We start from the raw sequence: 21,407 nt of genomic DNA on the forward strand, positions 1-21,407 counted from the left end.
CATCGAGCTGCGTGAACCGGTTAATGGTCTGGCTGTAATCAACCAGCATCCGGAACTTTTCCGCGGTCTTGACGACCACCACCTGAGCTCTCCAGGGGCTGTTACTGGCCTCTATGACTCCCTCACGTAGGAGCCGCTGGAATGCGGCTCTAATAAATACGCTGTCCTGCAGATTGTACCGCCTGCTGTGAGTGGCTACTGGTTTACAGTTAGCCGTTAGATTAGCGAAGAGTGGACGGGGGTCGATTTCTAGTGTTGCTAGACTGCATTAGTAAGTGGGGGTAGGGGTCCGCCGAAGCTGAGTGTGAGGCTCTTGAGATTACATTGGAAATCAAGCCCGAGTAAGAGTGGGGCGCAGAGGTCGGGGAGTACGTACAGCTGGAAATTAGAGTAGCTGGTGCCCTGAATCGCTAGAGTCGCGACGGTGCGCCCTTGTATGTGGACTGAGTGCGAGCCCGAGGCGAGGGAGATAGTTTGCCGTGCAGGGAAGATAGGGAGCGAATAGCGTCTGACCAGGTCAGGATGTATGAAGCTCTCGGTGCTCCCGGAGTCGAAGAGGCACGGTGTCCTGTACCCGTTGATTTTAATGGACATCATCGAGCTCTGGAGGTGCTTCGGACGCGAATGGTCCAACGTGACTGCGTTGAGTTGCGGGTAGTCGGCGGCTCGATCGGCTGTACTGGAGTGGCCCCGTGATGACTGTCCGCTGAGGTCGTAGTCGTCGAGGTTCGGTTCGGTTGATTGCCAAGATGGCGGCCCCCGTTGATCGCACGTGGCGGGTGATGAAGAAGATGGCGTCCAAGATGGCCACCCCCGTGCATCGCACGTGGCGGGCGGCGAGGAAGATGGCGTCCAAGATGGCGGCCCCCATGACTCGCACGTGGTCGGCAGCATGGAGGAGTATTGTCAAGATGGCTGCCCCCATGAGTCGCACATGTCGGGTGGAGGCGGAGTCGGCAGACACACTGCAGCATTACGGGGTCTGCGGGCCTGTGAGTTTGGGAGGCGAGTGCTCTGGACTGCGGGGGAGTTAGAAAATTTTGATTTTGCCAGGCATACTCGGGCATAGTGTCCTTTGCGACCGCAGCTGCTGCAGGTCGCATTGCGGGCCTATCAGTGCTGCCATGGGTGTTGGGGCTGGCCACAAAAGGGGCACGCTGGTGCTCCATAGTGGGTGGGTGGCCGCGCGGCGCAGGCCTGAGGCAGTCACTGGTCGGGGGCCCATGATGGGGTCGCTTGGTCCGCGGGGAATGAGTTCAGACTGCGGAACGCGACCTCCATAGTCGTAGCTAACTCTACCGTGTCCTCCAAGTTCTGGGACGCTTTCTGAAGTAATCGCTAGCGCACATAGTTAGACCTGAGCCCTGCAACGTATACATCACGGTATACGCACGGTAGCATTGTGGATAGCACAACTGCTTCACAGCTCCAGGGTCCCAGGTTCGATTCCGGCTTGGGTCACTGTCTGTGCGGAGTCTGCACATCCTCCCCGTGTGTGCGTGGGTTTACTCCGGGTGCTCTGGTTTCCTCCCACAGTCCAAAGATGTGCAGGTTAGGTGGATTGGCCATGATAAATTGCCCTTAGTGACCAAAATTGCCCTTAGTGTTGGGTGGGGTTACTGGGTTATGGGGATAGGGTGGAGGTGTTGACCTTAGGTAGGTTGCTCTTTCCAAGAGCCGGTGCAGACTCGATGGGTTGAATGGCCTCCTTCTGCACTGTAAATTCTATGAAAATCATGTACAGCGAGTTCTATATGCCGGGAGGTCGTTACAGCCTGAAAATTGCAGTCCCGAGCAAGAGCTTTTAAATCGCGCAGAAAGTCCTCTAGCGACTCTGCGGGGTGCTGGCGGCGGGTCGTGAAAATGGGCCGCGCGCAGACCTCGTTAATTGGCCGCACGTACAATCGGTCGAGCATAGCCAGGGCCTCAGTATATGAGGTGGTACAATTGAGTTGCGTAGAGATACGATGGCTCACCCGTGCGTGCAGTAGGCTGAGTTTCTGCTCCTCTGTAGTCTCGGATGTGATTGATTCAGCCAGATATGCCTTGAAACATCGAAGCCAGTGTAGGAAGATTTCCTTTGCCTCTGCAGCCTGCGGGTCGAGTTCTAGTCGATCAGGTTTGAGGGCTGATTCCATCGTAATTTTCTTCAAGTTTTCTAAGACTATTAAATTGACAAGGACATAATCCAATGCAATGCAATACAGTGTGAAATACAATACAGTATGAATTTGCCACAACACCGATTTCAGGTTACTGGCAAAAGATGCAACGCGACTTGAGGAAATCCTTTTGATACAGAAATGAACGGTGAGGACCTGGAATGCACTGAATGAGAGTGTGGTGGACGTAGATTCAATCAAAGCATTAAAACAAGAATTGGAGAAATATCTAAAGAGTAAAAAGCTGCAGGGCCACAAGGAAAAGGTGAGACAGTGGAACTAGTTGAATTGTAGCTGAGAGCCAGCACAGAACATGACAAGGCAAATGGCCTCCTTGTGGTGTAACCATTTCATTCTATCTATGTATGTTTCTAACCTTTTATCAATGACTTTCCATTCATAAACATGAAACATTAATATCAGACTGCACAAGAGCTTTGGCTTCCCCCTTGTTTAATTCATGTTATTTATAATAATCTTTATCAGTGTCACAAGTATGCTTATACTAACATTTCAATGAAGTTACTGTGAAAATCCCCTAGTCGCCATACTCTGGTGCCTGTTTGGGTACACTGAGGGAGAATTCAGAATGTCCAAATTACCTAACAAGCACGTCTTTCAGGACTTGTGGGAGGAAACCGGAGCACCCGGAGAAAACCCACGCAGACACAGGGAGAACGTGCAGACCGGGCCCCGCACAGACAGTAACCTAAGCCGGAATCAAACCTGGGACCCTGACGCTGTGAAGCTAGTGCTAACCACTGGACTACCGTGCGGTGCTGGAGACCCTTAACTGGTGCATGTTGTTTTTTCAGGGTTCCTGCTCTGTGGCGGTATTAATATTGCCGAGGAAATGGTGGGCAAGGAGAAATGTTGGACTTTAAAGATTCTGGTGCCATTTAAGAGCGAAAAGTAGTAAATGGGTAATGGCCATTATTGGACCGACTATTTTAACTGTATTTAAGTGGAGGAGTTTAAGAACCTCCATTCACTGCCCCCCCCCCCCCCCCCCGCGTTAACCCAGAACTGAAAGAGGAAAAAAAATCGTTCCGTCCTCAAAGAGTTAACATTCCACAAACAGGTCGTTTCCAATCCGGGAGATAGCCTGTGGCTGAGAGCTGGGTGGGGGTGCAGGGAAACCAGAGCTTGGATCGGACGCCCAGGGAGAAACAAAAGAGTGAAAATCAGCAGAAAGGTAACATTGCTGACTAATGTATTTTGTCCCGAACAGCGAAACGGTTTAAAGGAAACTTTTTAATGTTCATCATCTCAAATGCATTGGTTTCAAACATTTCCTAAATATTTTCTAAACGTCCGAATTCATCCCTATCTGATTTTGTTTTTAACATACAAAGTCTCCAAACTTCTCATCGAAATTGCAACACATTCATGTTACAATTAATTGTGTCTGGATTCTTTTCATGCAGTGCTGGCCGGATGCACTTTGGCCAGTTTTGTTTCCTTTACATTCTTGTATCTTGTCCGGTTTTCCATTTGTTCTGGCCATGCGCTTTTCTGCAGCACAGTTTTGGCATCGTGTAAACAAGTCAGCAACATTTTTGAGGAGTAGACTTTGCAGAAACATAAACTGAATGAATACCGGTGTTTAGAATTCCCGTTCATACCGGAAAATCTGCGGTCGTTTTCGGCGCCTTTCCGGCAATAAAATCAGCGCACTAATTGGCAATTTTTTGTTCTCTTGTTTCTTTTATAAAATGTTAATTTATTGTCCATCTACTCCAAATTGAAGGGATGTGGAAGGGATCGTGATGGGGCTGGAGATGCCTTTAGTCACTATTGTGTTGGGCCTAACAATCACTGTGGCAGTAGCAGGGAGTGAAAGCAGAATCTGTGAGCTGGCCCCTCACTGGGAGATTGCCAACCAGAACCCCATGGAGGAACAGATTGGCCATGTCGTGGTGGTGGCCCTTCTCAAAGCAAGCTGCCGGTTCTGTCTGACACAGGCAACTAAGTAAGTGTAGCATTTCAGAATTATTTTCTGCATTTCGTATTTATATAATCATCACAATGCTATTATAAACTTTCTCCATTCAAGTGCACAGACTGGAATTCTATTCTGTGATTAGTTATTAGGTGAAGCACAAGGGGGTGAAGTGCGAAAAACTAGATTTTTTTTTCTCCTTCCCTTCCGGGAGGGGAAGACATACTTATGATCTTCTGCTGTAAATGCACCAACTCCCACAACCACCTTGACTACATTTCCTCACCCAGCTTCCTGTAAGGACTCTATCCTATTTTCCCTGTTTATTATTTTGTAACATCTGTTTTGATGATGCAACCAGTGCTTAGAACATAGAACATAGAACGATACAGCGCAGTACAGGCCCTTCGGCCCTCGATGTTGCACCGACATGGAAAAAAACTAAAGGCCATCTAACCTACACTATGCCCTTATCATCCATATGCTTATCCAATAAACTTTTAAATGCCCTCAATGTTGGCAAGTTCACTACTGTTGCAGGTAGGGCATTCCACAGCCTCACCACTCTTTGCGTAAAAAACCCACCTCTGACCTCTGTCCTATATCTATTGCCCCTCAATTTAAGGCTATGTCCCCTCGTGCTAGCCACCTCCATCCACGGGAGAAGGCTCTCGCTGTCCACCCTATCTAACCCTCTGATCATTTTGTATGCCTCTATTAAGTCACCTCTTAACCTTCTTCTCTCTAACGAAAACAACCTCAAGTCCATCAGCCTTTCCTCATAAGATTTTCCCTCCATACCAGGCAACATCCTGGTAAATCTCCTCTGCACCCGTTCCAAAGCTTCCACGTCCTTCCTATAATGAGGCGACCAGAACTGTACGCAATACTCCAAATGCGGCCATACTAGAGTTTTGTACATCTGCAACATGACCTCATGGCTCCGGAACTCAATCCCTCTACCAATAAAGGCCAATACACCATAGGCCTTCTTCACAACCCTATCAACCTGGGTGGCAACTTTCAGGGATCTATATACATGGACACCGAGATCCCTCTGCTCATCCACACTACCAAGAATTTTACCATTAGCCAAATATTCCGTATTCCTGTTATTCTTTCCAAAGTGAATCACCTCACACTTCTCCACATTAAACTCCATTTGCCACCTCTCAGCCCAGCTCTGCAGCTTATCTATGTCCCTCTGTAACCTGCAACATCCTTCCGCACTGTCTACAACTCCACCGACTTTAGTGTCGTCTGCAAATTTACTCACCCATCCTTCTGCGCCCTCCTCTAGGTCATTTATAAAAATGACAAACAGCAACGGCCCCAGAACAGATCCTTGTGGTACGCCACTCGTAACTGAACTCCATTCTGAACATTTCCCATCAACTACCACTCTCTGTCTTCTTTCAACTAGCCAATTTCTGATCCACATCTCTAAATCACCCTCAATCCCCAGCCTCCGTATTTTATGCAATAGCCGACCGTGGGGAACCTTATCAAACGCTTTACTGAAATCCATATACACCACATCAACTGCTCTACCCTCCTCTACCTATTCAGTCACCTTCTCAAAGAACTCAATAAGGTTTGTGAGGCATGACCTACGCTTCACAAAACCATGCTGACTATCCCTAATCATATTATTCCTATCTAGATGATTATAAATCGTATCTTTTATAATCCTCTCCAAGACCTTACCCACCACAGACGTTAGGCTCACCGGCCTATAGTTACCGGGGTTATCTCTACTCCCCTTGTTGAACAAAGGGACCACATTTGCTATCCTCCAGTCCTCTGGCACTATTCCTGTAGCCAATGATGACCTAAAAATCAAAGCCAAAGGCTCAGCAATCTCTTCCCTGGCTTCCCAGAGAATCCTAGGATAAATCCCATCAGGCCCCGGGGACTTATCTATTTTCACCTTGTCCAGAATTGCCAACACTTCTTCCCTACGCACCTCAATGCCATCTATTCTAATAGCCTGGGTCTCAGCATTCTCCTCCACAATATTATCTTTTTCCTGAGTGAATACTGACAAAAAGTATTCATTTAGTATCTCGCTTATCTCCTCAGCCTCCACACACAACTTCCCACCACTGTCCTTGACTGGCCCTACTCTTACCCTAGTCATTCTTTTATTCCTGACATACCTATAGAAAGCTTTTGGGTTTTCTTTGATCCTACCTGCCAAAGACTTCTCATGTCCCCTCCTTGCTCGTCTTAGCTCTCTCTTTAGATCCTTCCTCGCTTCCTTGTAACTATCAAGCGTCCCAACTGAAACTTCACGCCTCATCTTCACATAGGCCTCCTTCTTCCTCTTAACAAGAGATTCCACTTCTTTGGTAAACCACGGTTCCCTCGCTCGACCCCTTCCTCCCTGCCTGACTGGTACGTACTTATCAAGAACATGCAATAGTTGTTCCTTGAACAAGCTCCACATATCCAGTGTGCCCAACCCTTGCAGCCTACTTCTCCAACCTACACATCCTAAGTCATGTCTAATGGCATCATAATTGCCCTTCCCCCAGCTATAACTCTTGCCCTGCGGGGTATACTCATCCCTTTCCATCACTAACGTAAAGGTCACCGAATTGTGGTCACTGTTTCCAAAGTGCTCACCTACCTCCAGATCTAACACCTGGCCTGGTTCATTACCCAAAACCAAATCCAATGTGGCCTCGCCTCTTGTTGGCCTGTCAACATATTGTGTCAGGACACCCTCCTGCACACATTGTACAAAGAACGACCCATCTAATGTACTCGAACTATACCTTTTCCAGTCAATATTTGGAAAGTTAAAGTCTCCCATAACAACTACCCTGTTACTTTCGCTCTTTTCCAGAATCATCTTCGCCATCCTTTCCTCTACATCCCTAGAACTATTAGGTGGCCTATAGAAAACTCCCAACAGGGTGACCTCTCCTTTCCTGTTTCTAACCTCAGCCCATACTACCTCGGAAGAAGAGTCCCCATCTAGCATCCTTTCCGCCACCGTAATACTGTCCTTGACTAGCAACGCCACACCTCCCCCTCTTTTGCCCCCTTTTCTGAGCTTACTAAAACACCTAAACCCCGGAACCTGCAACAACCATTCCTGTCCTTGCTCTATCCATGTCTCTGAAATGGCCACAACATCGAAGTCCCAGGTACCAACCCATGCTGCCAGTTCCCCTACCTTATTTCATATACTCCTGGCATTGAAGTAGACACACTTCAAACCACCTACCTGAACACTGGCACCCTCCTGCGAAGTCAAATCTGTGCTCCTGACCTCTATACTCTCAATCTCCCGTACCCTGATGTGTCTTCCAAGATTGTGCCTTCCCCGACCCTATTGCCATGGCTGTCAGGGCTGTGTCCATTCCATTTCTCACACTTGTGCTCTCATCCCTTCTCCTCTCTCACAGGACTAACCTTCCAACCTCCACATTCAACCACCACCTCCAGTGTGACACCACCACCAAATACATCTTTCCCTCCTCCTTTCAGCATTCTGAAGGCACTGTTCTCTCCAAAATACCCTGGTGAGCTCTTCAATCATCCCAACATCTCTTTCCCTTATGAAGTGGAGTGTTCCCTTATGAAAGCAGCTTCCCATGCAAGTGCATGCACCTGCTCTTCAACCTCCTCTCTCTTCATCATCTCAAGCTGAAAACACTCCTTCCAGGTGAATCACCGATTAACATGCACTTCTTTCAATCTAGTATACTGTATTCACTGCTCATAATGTGGTCTGCTCTACGCTGGGGAGACCAAACACAGATTGGGTGACTGCCTTGCAGAAGACCTCTGTTCAGCCAGCAGGTGTGGCCGTGAGCTTTGAGTCCCCTTTAACTTTTAATTTTCCATCTGGCTTTCTCACCTGCCTCTCTGTGGATGGCCCCTTGCATTGTTCCAATAAAGCTCAATGTAAACACCTCCTCTTCTGATTCGGCATTTAAAGACTCCCACATTCAACATTGAGTGCAACAATTTCTGGTTGTCATAGAACATAGAACATAGAACAGTACAGCACAGAACAGGCCCTTCGGCCCTCGATGTTGTGCCGAGCAATGATCACCCTACTCAAACCCACGTATCTACCCTATACCTGTAACCCAACAACCCCTCCCCCCCTTAACCTTACTTTTTAGGACACTACGGGTAATTTAGCATGGCCAATCCACCTAACCCGCACATCTTTGGACTGTGGGAGGAAACCGGAGCACCCGGAGGAAACCCACGCACACACGGGGAGGACGTGCAGACTCCGCACAGACAGTGACCCAGCCGGGAACCGAACCTGGGACCCTGGAGCTGTGAAGCATTTATGCTAACCACCATGCTACCGTGCTGCCTGCTCATCCTTTTTGTTTTTTTAAAATTTAGCGTGCCCAATTCCTTTTTTTCCAATTAAGGGGCGATTTAGCACGGCCAGTCCACTTGCCCTGCACATCTTTGGGTTGTTAGGGTGAGACCCACACAAACACGGGGAGAATGTGCAAACTCCACATGGACAATGACCTGGGGCCAGGATTGAACTTTGGTCCTCAGTGCCGAGAAGCAGCAGTGCTAACCACTGTGTCTCTCTAGGTTGTCATCCTTGCTCCAATTTTATTTCCTTTTCTTTGCAGGTTTTGGTTTCACCCTCATGTTTTCATTTTCTGAAGGCAGCTGTTCATCATTCTGCCATTCACAGCTCATCTAAACACATCTTGTGTGTCTTTACTTGTCCTGTTGTCACTCCCTTTGGTCTTGCACCATCAACTCATTTGTCATTTAATTTCTACCGTCTTCCACGTATCACACTTTCCCTTTTGATCTTTTTCCCATTCCCTCCTTCCCCCCTCCATTTTTGACTTGTTAATTCCTGTAACGTTTTTAATAAATATTTTTATTAGAATTTTCCAGCTTTAACAATATAACAATTAGATACACCAAAGAGGACTGCGATGTTTCCTATATACAATTTTGCATGTACCCATTTCATCGGCCCTTCCCCTTTCCTTGCTTTTCCCTTCTCCCTCCCTCCGTTGGTAGTCGGGCTCCATCTTGGCCCCTTCTTTCGCCATGGGTGTTGTATTGTGTGCCATCTTTCACATTGTGGCTGTTGCTGTTATTCCTGTGGCTTCTCCCCCCCTCGCTCTTTTTCCATGTCCCTTCCTGGTACTTCCCTGGGTTCTTTGTTGCTGCCCACCCCAGACTTGCCCCAGACAAGTCTTTCGTTTTCATGACCTTGTCTACCCCCTCCCCCCTTTCTTCCTGATCACTATTGGCTTCAAACAGTTCTTGGAACAGGCTGATGAATACCCCCCACGCTTTGTGGAAGCCTCGTCCGACCCTCGGATTGTGTATTTGATGTTCTCTAGGTGGTGGTGTTCCGACAGGTCTGGCAACGAGTCAGCAGCTGTGGGTGGTGTTGCTGATTGCCAGCCGAGCATCATTCTCTGGTGGGTGATTAGGGAAGCAAATGCAAGGGCATCGGCCTTCTTCCCCATATTAAGTTCTGGCTGGTCCAAAACCTCAAAGACAGCCACTTTCGGGCATGGCTCCAGTCTCACCCCCACAACCTTGGACATCGCCTCGAAGAAGGTTGTCCAGAAACCGGCAAGTCTGGGGCAAGGCCAGAACATGTGGACATGGTTGGTCGGGCCTCCCTGGCACCTTTCGCATTTATCCTCCAACTCCGGAAAGAACCTGTCCATTTGGGTTCTGGTTAGATGCGCTCTGTGCACCACTTTAAACTGCATGAGACTCAGCCTTGTGCAGGAGGAGGTAGCATTGGCCCTACTTAGTGCTTCGCTCCAGAGTCCCACTTCCGTCCTAAATTCATCCTCCCATTTCCGTCTTGCTCCGTCTAGTGGTGTCCTCGACCTCTCCAGCAGTCATCCATAAATGTCCCCACAGTTCCCCTTCTCCATACTGTCCGCATCCAGCATTTCCTCCAGCAATATGTCTCTCGAGGCCCGAGGGTACCTCGTTGTCTCCTTGCGGAGAAAGGTTTTGATTTGAAGGAGACGAAGCTCCTGTCTGCGCGGTCGTTCCGTTCTTTCCGTTGGCTCGTCTAGGGTTGCAAGTCTGTCCCCCTTGTACAAGTTGCTGACCGCTAGCGTACACCGGCTTGCCTCCATTTAAAGATGGCTGGCAGGAAGTTGTGGTTACCGCAGATGGGGTCCACGGAGGACGTTTCGGTTAAACCAAATGCTGTCTCATTTGGCAACATATTCCCAACATGGCTACCACCTCTGGGCTGGATGTGTATTTTGCCGGGGGGGAGGGGGGGTTGGGAGCGCTGTCGTGGTGCGAACTCGGATGGTCATTCCCTTGCAGGAGGACTCCTCCAGCCTCACCCATTCCGTATTTGGTTCTCTTACCTATCTGCTCACTCTCTCGGCTGTGGCAGCCCAGTGGTAGTACTGCAGGTTTGGAAGGACCAGGTTACCCATGTTTTGTCTCCTCTGCAGTGTAATTTTGGGGATTGTTGGGTTCCTACTCCCCCCACACAAACGCCATGATCATTTGACGTTCCAAATCTATCCCTTCGAAAAAGGCCTTAGAAATGAAGAGCGGTATGGATCTGTACAGGAAGAGGAACCTTGGCTGTACAATTCCTGTAACATTTCTAACTTTACCCAGTTCTGATGACAGGTCACAGACCTGAAACATGAACTCTCTTTCTTTTTCCACAGATACTGCCTAACCTGGTGAATATTTCCAGCATATTGTGTTTCTATTTCCAGCATCCACAATATTTTACTTTTATACAAGTGTTGACAATGTTGCTGTGAACCAATCCAATATTTCAATGACACCGTCAGATTATAAATTAGCTCCATGGTTTTTTAATTAAATCATATCCGATCTGAAATGTGCTGTATGCATAGTCCACTCTGCAGAAGTACCAACCAAAGTAATTCAGTTCTTCATTTTTATTGCTTTGGTAGATTAGGCAGCTTGCGAGACAAGCTCGATCGTCAGGGCTTGAAGGATATACGCTATATGATAGTAAATGAGAAAACACCTCAATCCCGGGCCATGCTCTGGGAACTCAAACGGCATGCTCCTGAGGATATGCCTATCTACCAACAATCACCATTTCAACATGATATCTGGAGCATTCTGCAGGCTAACAAGGATGACTTTCTCATTTATGACAGGTTGGTTACTTTAAATGCTAGCACCGAGTAGACTATTTGCAGCTATTGAACAGATCCTTCCCCCTCAATTATTTGTGTACGATAATAGTTAGCACCACTGGGAAAGTAGGAATAAAGAATTATTTTTCTAGCCCCCTGTTTTGTGCTAACAAAATAGCAGAACATTTCTGCTTTTACTGATGAAAAATTTTACAAAATGAGAAAAATCTATTTCCCGACAACCTCATATTCATTCCCCTTTTATCATGAAAGTAATGCTGTGTGTTGAGATATGGTGATATGATCACGTGGTGGTAATAATCCTTGGAAATTTTCCCAAGTAAGCATATGTAAGCACATTTGCCATTATAGTTAAACCTGATCCAGTTCTTATGTGCATGCACATATGTGTTTCCTAACAGGAATCATCGTGCAGTAATCATCAGCAAGTTGTAATGGTTGATGCTTTATATTTTTGCCTTTCTGTATTCCTTGAAATCTGAGGCAAATTCGAGCCATCTCCGACTGAGAACTACAGGCAAAACGTCCGAGTCTTTTGTCACTGCGATGGCCGGGAATCAAACTCGGGTCAACTGTTTGGAAGCCAGTTATGTTCACTACTATACCACCATCTCTCCTTGGAGTCTTTCTAGACTGTGTGGCTCAATCCTACACAGTGTGATATATGTATTCACTGTGGTACTAGCAATCATATCTTAGCTATCATATCTTTAAAATTGAATAGTTCTTCAATTTGCATGTTTATCTTCTAAATCATAGAATTTATAGTGCAGAAGGAGGCCCTTGGAAAGAGTACCCTACTTAAGCGCATGCCTCCACTTCATCACCGTAACCCAACCTAATGTTCGGACACTAAAGGGCAATTTAGCATAGCCAATCCACCTAACCTATACATCTTTGGACTGTGGGAGGAAACCAGAGCACCCGGAAGAAACCCATGCAGACACAGGGAGAATGTGCAAACTTCACACAGACAGTCACTAGTTGGAATTGAACCTGGGACTCTGGCGCTGTGAGGCAGCAGTGGTAACCATTGTGCCACCGTGCCGCTAGTTGGGGCCATCTGCACTCTGATTTACATGGAATTGGGCTGCTTACAATGCGACGCATATATCACTTCCAGCTATTTAATCCCATTTTTGTGATTTTTCTTTTCTCTTAGATGTGGTAAATTGACCTTTCATATCGTATTACCGTATAGCTACCTCCATTTTCGGTATACTGAAGCAGCAATCCGGGCTACATATAAGAAGGATGTCTGCGGGAACTGTGAAGTCAGCAACTTCAGTCTTGCGGTAATTGTTAGTGTTAATTAGCAATCTCAATCTCAGAAAGACCACAGAGATGCTTGGTAAACTAAGTGGTTATTTTAGTGCAAAAATGCAACATTTGTGGCATCAGTATTCTTCAGAAATTTGTTTTCAAGCAAACAGAAGTAAACTTCTCACTTCCTATTTGTGCCATTACTAAGTAAAGTTGGTATTGCGCCAGATGACCATAGGGTGCTTTCCCCTTTGAGGGGGAGAGCTGATTGGTGGTGATTTAACCTGAGGGGAAAGGTTGAGAAGGTGGGGCCTTCATGAATAACCTTCAACCTCAATTGAACTCCTGCTGTTGGTCTCACTCTGTATCATGAACCAGCTGTCCAGCCAACTGAGCTGTACCCTCCACCCCCCCCCCCCCCCCCCCCCCCATCGCTAAGACCACCTAGGCGGTGGTGTAGTGGTATTGTCACTGGACTAGTAAACCAGAGATCCAGAGTAGTGCCCCCTTAATTCTGGCCTCTTGTGTATCTCAAATTTTAACCGCTCCACCATGGATGGCCGTGCCTTCAGTTATCTCCACCCCAAGCTCTGGAATACATCTCTCTGCCTTTCTATTTCTGTTTCCTCCCTTTGAGCCACTCCTTAAAACCTACCTCTGACCAAGCGTTTGATTATCTGATCGAATACCTCCATACGTGACTCGGTGTCATATTTTATTTTATAAAGTTCCTGTGAAATATCTTGGGATGTTTCATTACATCAAAGGTGCTATATAAATATGTTGTTGCTCTTGCAGGCAGAGGAGAACATCACCACCACTTACAAGGCAAACATTACTCAATCTAACACCACAAGTTTGGTGACAAGTCCAGTTTATGAAAATCTCCCAATTCAGCCAGTGCAACAGCATGTATCTAATAAACCTCATCCTGGCCCCTACCTGGCTCCAAGTGCTATCCATCCACATCATTTCAATAACAACCAAGATGGAAATCTGGAGAATGATGATACTCAGAGATCGGAATGGGTGTAGAAAAACTTCAGGAACGAGAGTTGAAATAACTGCCAACCACAGGACACATGCCAGCATCAACCGTAATAGTTCACAAGTTGTCGAAAAAGAATTCTGGTTTATTTTGAACCATGTTCATTTTTAATTTAGGGATGTAATGTACGGCACCTCCCATAACAAACACTGTTTTGTGTTATTGTCAAATGTTCTTTTGATAAAGGAGTCTAGAGATGACAATTTAAGAAGTAAAAGATTGAAATGAGCACTGACATAAATGTGTATTGTCGCCTGAGCTGGGAACCATTGCTTTTGGACCCACAATAAAGTGCTTTCCAGATGAAAGACATTTCCCACTCCAGCTATGTGTGGAAACATCAGTGGGGTAATCACCATGATCTGACTCCAAGCTGTTCTCGTGCATCCCCTTTGAACACAGATAGAGAATAACAATCGAAGGTTGACAACAAGACAAATTTCAGCCTTCTTCGGAAGAATGCAGATGATCCTTTGGAAAGACTGAGGGAAACATATGGATTAAAAATTTGTGTTCAACAAAGCTTGTGACATGTTTCAGGTATTTCATCTAATCATCAAAGAATATTCTATGAATGTCCATTTATTAAAGAAAGGAATTGGAGTACTGCTCCCTTATCACAGAAAATTCTTGATGGCTTAATGTTACAATGAAAACAGTAGCATCTCTTTCATTTGTTCATCAGTAAGAGTGTTTTCTCTTGTATTCATGTGCTCAATGAAGTCTTTAGTTCAGGGTAGTTCCTCATGACTTACAGTCGCTGCAGAGGTAACTCAAATCAAAAATGCTTGACTAATATTAGACTGTCAGGATACTTTCAAAATAGAAATAGAAAAATGTTTTTGCAATTTTTTCAGCTGTTGCATTGTTATTTTTTTAGTGGAAAATAATAGGAACTCTATATCAGTGGGCAGCACGGTAGCATTGTGGATAGCACAATCGCTTCACAGGTTCGATTCCGGCTTGGGTCACTGTCTGTGCAGAGTCTGCACATCCTCCCCGTGTGTGCGTGGGTTTCCTCCGGGTGCTCCGGTTTCCTCCCACAGTCCAAAGATGTGCAAGTTAGGTGGATTGGACATGATAAATTGCCCTTAGTGTCCAAAATTGCCCTTGGTGTTGGGTGGGGTTACTGGGTTATGGGGATAGGGTGGAGGTGTTGACCTTGGGTGGGGTGCTCTTTCCAGGAGCCGGTGCAGACTCGATGGGCCGAATGGCCTCCTTCTGCACTGTAAATTCTATGATCAATTCATCTAAACGAATGGTTCCCTCAACATTTACCGAAACATTCTCCCTTTTTGCTTCACCTTTGGTCAGTTTATCCATATCATCCATGCCAACAAGTCTGCTCCCATTGACTCTATATACTGCTTAGAAAATGCTGAGGTGTGTGCATTAGTTACTCTTTTTAAAATAAATTAGAGTTGGGTGGTACGGTAGCATAGTGGTTAGCACTGTCGCTTCACAGCTCCAGGGTCCCAGGTTTGATTCCTGGCTTGGGTCACTGTTTGTGCAGAGTCTGCACATCCTCTCCGTGTCTGCGTTGGTTTCCTCCGGGTGCTCCAGTTTCCTCGCACAGACCAAGGATGTGCAGGTTAGGTGGATTGGCCATGCTAAATTGCCCTTTAGTGTTCAAAAAAGGTTAGGTAAGGTTACTGGGTTAGGGTGGAGGTGTGGGCTTAAATGAGGTGCTCTTTCCAAGGGCCGGTGCAGGCTCGGTCGGCCAAATGGCCTCCTTCTGCACTGTAAATTCTATGAGTACCCAATTAATTTTTTCCAATTAAGGGCAATTTAGCGTGGTCAATCCACCTACCCTGCACATCTTTGGGTTGTGGGGGTGAAACCCTTTCAAACATGGCGGGGAGGAGTGAGATGACGGACGAAGCCATGTCCTGTGAGAAGCGGGTAAGGATGAGGGCCTCCCTGCCCTTCCGTTGATGCCAGACCCTCGCATGTCCTCCATCCTCCAGCTGTTCCTGCGGGCCATCCTCCAGCCCCACCTGGTCAGGCTCCTCTGATAAGGCAACATGTTTCTCCACCTCCAGCACGTTGCCCCGCCGCTGTGCCAGTTTGTGGACGGTACAGCAGACCACCATAAAGTGTGCAATCCTCTGGGGGGGTGTACTGCAGTGTACCACTGGAGCAGTCGAGGCATTAGAACTCCATTTTAAGCAGTCCGATGCACCGCTCAATGACAACCCAGGTGGCCACGTGGGCCTCATTATATCGGGTCTCTGCATTGGTCACCGGCCTCCACACTGGCGTCAGTAGTCAAACCTAAGCGGTTATCCCTTATTCCCTCAAGAGCCAACTAGTCATCCTGGAGTGTCCCTCAAAAATGCCGGGGATCTCTGACTGCCCCAGGATGTAGCCGTCATGCACTCCGTGGGAAGCATGCACATACATGCATGATTTTGAGATGGTGGCCGCACACAAGTTGAACGTTCAGGGAGTGGAACGCCTTCCTGTTAATGAAGGGCGCTCCCAGACACGGTGTGCGCAAGGCGACATGCGTGCCATCTATTATCCCCTAGACCTGGGGCATCTTGGCGATGGAAAAGAATCCTGCTGCCCGGGCATCTTGATGGGCTTGGTTCAGGTCAAAGTTTACATAAGTCAGCTGCCAGGGCATCCATGATTTAACAGAAGCACTTGTGGGCTGTTGGCTGGGATATGCTGTACAAGTCCCTGCTTGAACCCTGGATTGAATCCGAGGTGTAAACGTTCAGGGTTGCAGTGATCTTGATGGCCACCAGGAGTGGGTAGCCTCCTCCTCCACGTGGTGCCAAGTCTGCAAGGACATGGCACAGGTGCCGCTCCGTCCCCTTGTTGAGGCAGAGAATTCTGCGGCACATGCTGTCCGACATCTCTTCAAAAGAACAGTGACGCCTGTACACCTTGGGCCATCACGAGCCTCCCCTTTTGAGTCCCTCCCAGGCCTGATAGTTGGCCAGGTCCTCAGGGTATGGGATGGGCACCTGCACATGGGCTGCCAACTCGAGCCTCTGTCAACGCTGCTGCCGCTGCCTTCTCCAGAGTCTGGGCGCCTGGACTGCCACCACCACCGCGAGGGCAGCTGCTGCGGGGTCCACAATAACATCCATTCTGTGATATCTATAAGGTATTGAAGAGGGTGAGAGACCAACAACCAGTTGGGGCTTCCACCCTGGTACCCTCAAATCCCCCAAGCTTCCCCCATCCTTAAGAGTGCCATTCAATGAGCTGGTTGTGCTGGGGACCTCAACCTGCACATGCACCCCCAGCCACAGCAGGGCCCCGTAGGCAATGGACCCCAGACCACAGGCGGGAACAGCCCTGGGACCAGGCTCAGGTACAACCCCGCCGAGCCACACACCCAGCTGTAACATTATACAAATGTGAAGAGTTAATGTTATGTTATGCCCAGCCACTAGAGGGAGCTAAGGGACAGTACTATACATTGCACTGTGGACAATTTGGGCTTTGGGGAGGAGATTAGATTGGAGCTGCAGAAGACAAGATTCATTGTGTATTGCAGAGCTAGTTAAGATATTACAGTTATAGTTAGTAGATAGAGATAGTGTTAATGAGTGTAGTTTAATTCTTACATGTATGTTTGCTATTTAGAATAAGAGTCGAACTGAAATTTAGTAGTGTTAATAAAATTAGTTTAGTTCTTCAAAAGAGCTTTGTGTGTCTTTGTGATCACCATGCCTTTCATCATGGAAACACCTCACAAAGATCACCACATCAGCCTTTGGCCACCGGGGCATCCCCCGCTATAGGGTGTTTGACTGTTGCTTGCTGCCTCTGTGGTGTTGAAGCCTCCAGTGTTCAAGTAAAGTGTCCAGGCTTCACAGTCTGATTAGGGTGCTAGGCAGTAACACTCGCCTGCGACATGACAAGTCTATCTAAGGGAATCCACTTGGGAGCTATGCAGTGCTCACATTACTAGCATTGCCAATTCCCTGTTAGTTTGGTGGGATGGACAGGCAGAAGCTGAAATTGCCCGTTATGGGTAAACATGACTTGTGGGGGGAGTGGCATGTTGGACCCGCGGGAGGTCAACCTCTCATCCCCTGCCCAGGGGCAACCAGCCCCCCCAATGGCAGCCGACCCCTCCAACCGGCTAGGCCTCACCCCTCCCCCCCCCCCCCCCCCCCCGTCCCCCCAAGCAGTTTGGGCAGCAGCCCTGGTGCCCCGGGCTTATTGCCCAATTTCAAAGATGGATACTCAATAACTCCGATCCCCACAGCAGCCATTTTGCTAGCTTCATTTTTTAAAATAGGTGTGCAAAAGGGCGCCCCCGTGGCCGCTCAGTTAGCTCACAGGAGGCCATTAGATGTGGGGTTAATGGGATGGAGATTGGCCATAATTGGTGATTATTGGCTGCAGCGGCATCCGGATCTCACCAACAGGAGTGGGCTGGTTAGATCGGAAACCAATCAGCGCCTGGCATGGTTCCCGATTTCGGACTCTCCCGTGATCTAACCGGTTCACTCAGATTCGCGCCCAACACAACGCGGCCGTTAGATCTTCTTTTCTGAAGGCAGTGGATTGTGTTAAGATTGAATTCTATGGGTTGAAGCAATCATCAAATACCTGTTTTGTTTGTGGTTTCAGACTGTGCGTTGGTTTTAATGTGAAAGTGTCACAACCCGGGTGGTTTCCATTATTTTAACATCCCGATCATTACCTTATTTTGGCTGATGAAATCTCTTAGAATCACAAAAATACATTTTTTATTATCCCACACAAAGTAGTCAAATGTGTGTGTATTTTCTGCTTTTTTGGTGTAGCTAGTTCCAGGCATTTAGCGAGGCAGATCAGATACCAGGTGGGCTATTGGTATTCAGTATAGTGTGGACATTTGAACAGAAAGTGGGAGACATCCAAAACTGGTGAATGACAATTAATTTATCTGAGCAGGAAATACTTTGCACTCGGTATCTTAAGATTTATGATTTAAAAAAACGTGTAGCAATTTTAATAAATAATTCTCATGTCTTGTTAAGAATGATCATGATCATTAAATCACTAATGAAGTTGGAATTGCAGGTACTCAAACCGGTGTATAAACATAAATGAAAATAAAAGTACATTTTTGATCAAAAAATACTGGAATATTAGTGAAGTTGTACATTGTTTAATGCAGCATTGAGAAGCATTCATTCATGGGTCTATTGACATAACTAAAGCAGATCTATAGATTTCAGCATAGATGGTTGCTGATGGTCATCTGTTCCTCAAACTGACAGGTGGGCAGACGGTAACCTACCTTGAGGTGGTGTCTATAAGAAGTGTTGCTGTACTTCCATCTTCCCCAATGTATTTGCCTGGCCTTTACTGCCAGGGAGTTTTATGTGGTTAACAGAGTGGTTGGACCTCTTATATAGGCCACTAGACTACTCAATACTCTTTTAGGTCTGGACAGAAAATGGACATTATGCTCTATTGGTTTGCCTCACAGTTACTTGATCTCAATGTGAGACTTCATCATTGGTTAGGGGAGTAGGGGGAAAGATGCATTTTGTCTTGAGTGAGTGTTGTGTAGGTTTTCATTATCAACCATTCTTGGGCACAGATCCAACAGAAAGGGAAGTGGGACCGTGGATCTCCTAATCTTTTGAATTTAGATAGCTGCCTAGAATTGTCGGCTTTTGGCACAGGATCAAAGCTTGGGCAAAAGCTGAGCAGTTTGGCTTCATGTTTTCCACCTTCTTGGACAGAATGGTGAATTCTCCATCGGCCAACGGTGAATTCAGGAAAGGTGATTGGACAGAGAATTGGTATTGACGTCGAAATCGTGGTGGGCGCTGGATTAACACCAAATCACAATTCTCCAGTGCCTCAACAGCAGCGTCAATACATTCCACCCTGCACGTACAGTAAACACTGTTTGCATATCGTTAACGGGTCTGACCCGGTATTCTCTGGGGCCTCCGCAATACTCCTCCTCCACGGAGGGAATTCCCGATGGCGAGCTTCATTTGCGTTTTTAAAAATTGTGAAACAGACGCCGTGGCTGCTTAGGGGGAGAGAGGAGTACAAAAAGTGTCCAACATCACCATAATGTGCTGACAGTTTTGCTGCTAGTTGTGAGGGAGGGCTTCTTCCAGGGCTGGGGAGGAGTAGCAGGGGGTGACCAGGTGGTGGGTTTTGGGGTTGGGGCGAACGGGCAAGGAACACCATTGCTGCAGCCTGCAAGGCAGCCATGCAGCTGTGCACACCATCGACTGCCCATTGTGAACTTAGTGCCATGGGTCGTATGGGTGTCACCACCCCCCCCCTCCCCCACCACCACACGCAACCCCCTAGGTGCTCCCTGACCCGAGCTGATACATCAACAGGATGGGCGTGCTCTAGCACAACCAGTGCCATCTTGTTGGCTGGGATGTGTGTGTGTGGGGAGTGAAGTGTGCTTATCCGGCTGCAGCTTGTCAGTCTCCTGAGTGTCAATCACAGACCCGGCGAATCAGACACCGTTTTTCATTGGAATCGGTCGTGTTCCACATGGCGCCGGTGTTAGCCTCTCAATGGTCCCTGAATCGATCCAGATGCGGCACCAGTTTTGCTGTCGTAGAAGTCTATGATTTCTGCCATGACATCAACGCAGTCTCAGCGACAGTGAACCCTGCCCATGGAATGTGGTATGTTGGTGCATTAACCTTATTTGGCCTACCCGTTACATTTTGCCACACATGTTGGTCAGGGTTAGTTTCCAATATTCCTCTATTTCTCTTCTGTTCTTTGGTAGCCTAACACTAGTATTTCCTTTGGACTCTCTGAGAAGCGTGTATGTGTCAGCTATGGCTCAGTTGGTGACAGTCCTGGCTCTCGAGTCAGAAAGCTGTGGATTCAAGTCTTCCACTCTAGGATGTGAGCACAAACATAAAGGCCAGCATTCCACACTGAGGGAGTGCTGCACTGTCTTCAGTTTAACCCCTGTAGCTGACCGGAAATGTGTCACAAATGGTTGCCCATGTGCACTCTGCCTGCACTGCTGGTGCATGCGCAACTGATCCTGATGCTTTTCCAGTCAGTGGCAGGAGCATCAAATCCCACTTCAGATTTCTTCCTTATTACGGGAATAAACTTGTTGAACTTTCAAAGCATCGCAGATATACAAAATGGAAATAGTGATTTTATGAATTATTGAATTGTCAGAAGAGCAGTCTTCTGATGCAAATTGGAGACTTTGTGGAGGTGATTCCTGACTCGGTCAGTTGGTAGCTTAATGGGGCTCTTAATCTTGGGAGTTGTGGTCTCTGTCATCATATACACACAAGTATATGATGCTGCACAGACAGGCAGTGATTGACACACAGGATGACCAATGAACAATGTGATGAATGGTATTAGTAACTGCTGTAGCTGTACCTTGCCTTTAATACATTGGCCCTTTAAGACCGGGCTTGGAACCCTGGGGGACTCCGCCTCTGGCTCCGCCCCCAGGAAACGGTATATAAGATGAGGCTCACTCTGCAGCATGTGGTGAGCACACTTCTCGGCAGCTGTTCAGTTCTCTGATGATTAAAGCCTTTGAATTACCGATCTTCTCTCCTGTGTCGTAATTGAGGGTATCTCAAACACACAGAACACAGCGGCCAATCACCAGACAGGACACCACTGTAAAGCCAGAGGGCACTAGTTTTCCTGCTCTCTTGAGATCCAGCCTCTGAGACAGTTAGAGTCCGTGAGCAACAACTAGAACAAACACCATGTGGTAGTAAGATAGTCTGGTCAGGTTAGGCTCAGGTCTCCAGTCAAGTCAGCATTGTGTCAACCCACAGTTAAAGTATGTATGATAGTTAAGAGTTCAATAAAATCGAGTTGCATTTCTCCAAGTGTTGGAAACCTGTCTCTCTCAC

The 21,407-nt window shown here is 47.3% G+C and overlaps 1 protein-coding gene across 2 annotated transcripts; it reads left to right on the forward strand.

Moving 5' to 3' along the window:
• The first annotated feature begins 3,171 nt into the window (after positions 1 to 3,171).
• Positions 3,172 to 14,411, forward strand: LOC119964497 (selenoprotein Pb-like). 2 transcript variants are annotated; one of them, XM_038794057.1, is made up of 5 exons: positions 3,172 to 3,357; positions 3,913 to 4,134; positions 11,037 to 11,249; positions 12,412 to 12,544; positions 13,311 to 14,411. In XM_038794057.1, exons 2-5 carry the CDS (start codon positions 3,932 to 3,934, stop codon positions 13,545 to 13,547), a joined length of 786 nt encoding a protein of 261 aa, XP_038649985.1. In that variant the 5' UTR covers positions 3,172 to 3,357; positions 3,913 to 3,931; the 3' UTR covers positions 13,548 to 14,411. The 2 variants fall into 2 exon arrangements, with proteins under 2 accessions (XP_038649985.1, XP_038649986.1); XM_038794058.1 differs by having other exon boundaries at positions 3,222 to 3,357; positions 3,924 to 4,134.
• The last annotated feature ends 6,996 nt before the right edge of the window (positions 14,412 to 21,407 follow it).

Source organism: Scyliorhinus canicula, chromosome 4 (genome assembly GCF_902713615.1).
Source record: "Scyliorhinus canicula chromosome 4, sScyCan1.1, whole genome shotgun sequence".
Taxonomy (NCBI): domain Eukaryota; kingdom Metazoa; phylum Chordata; class Chondrichthyes; order Carcharhiniformes; family Scyliorhinidae; genus Scyliorhinus; species Scyliorhinus canicula.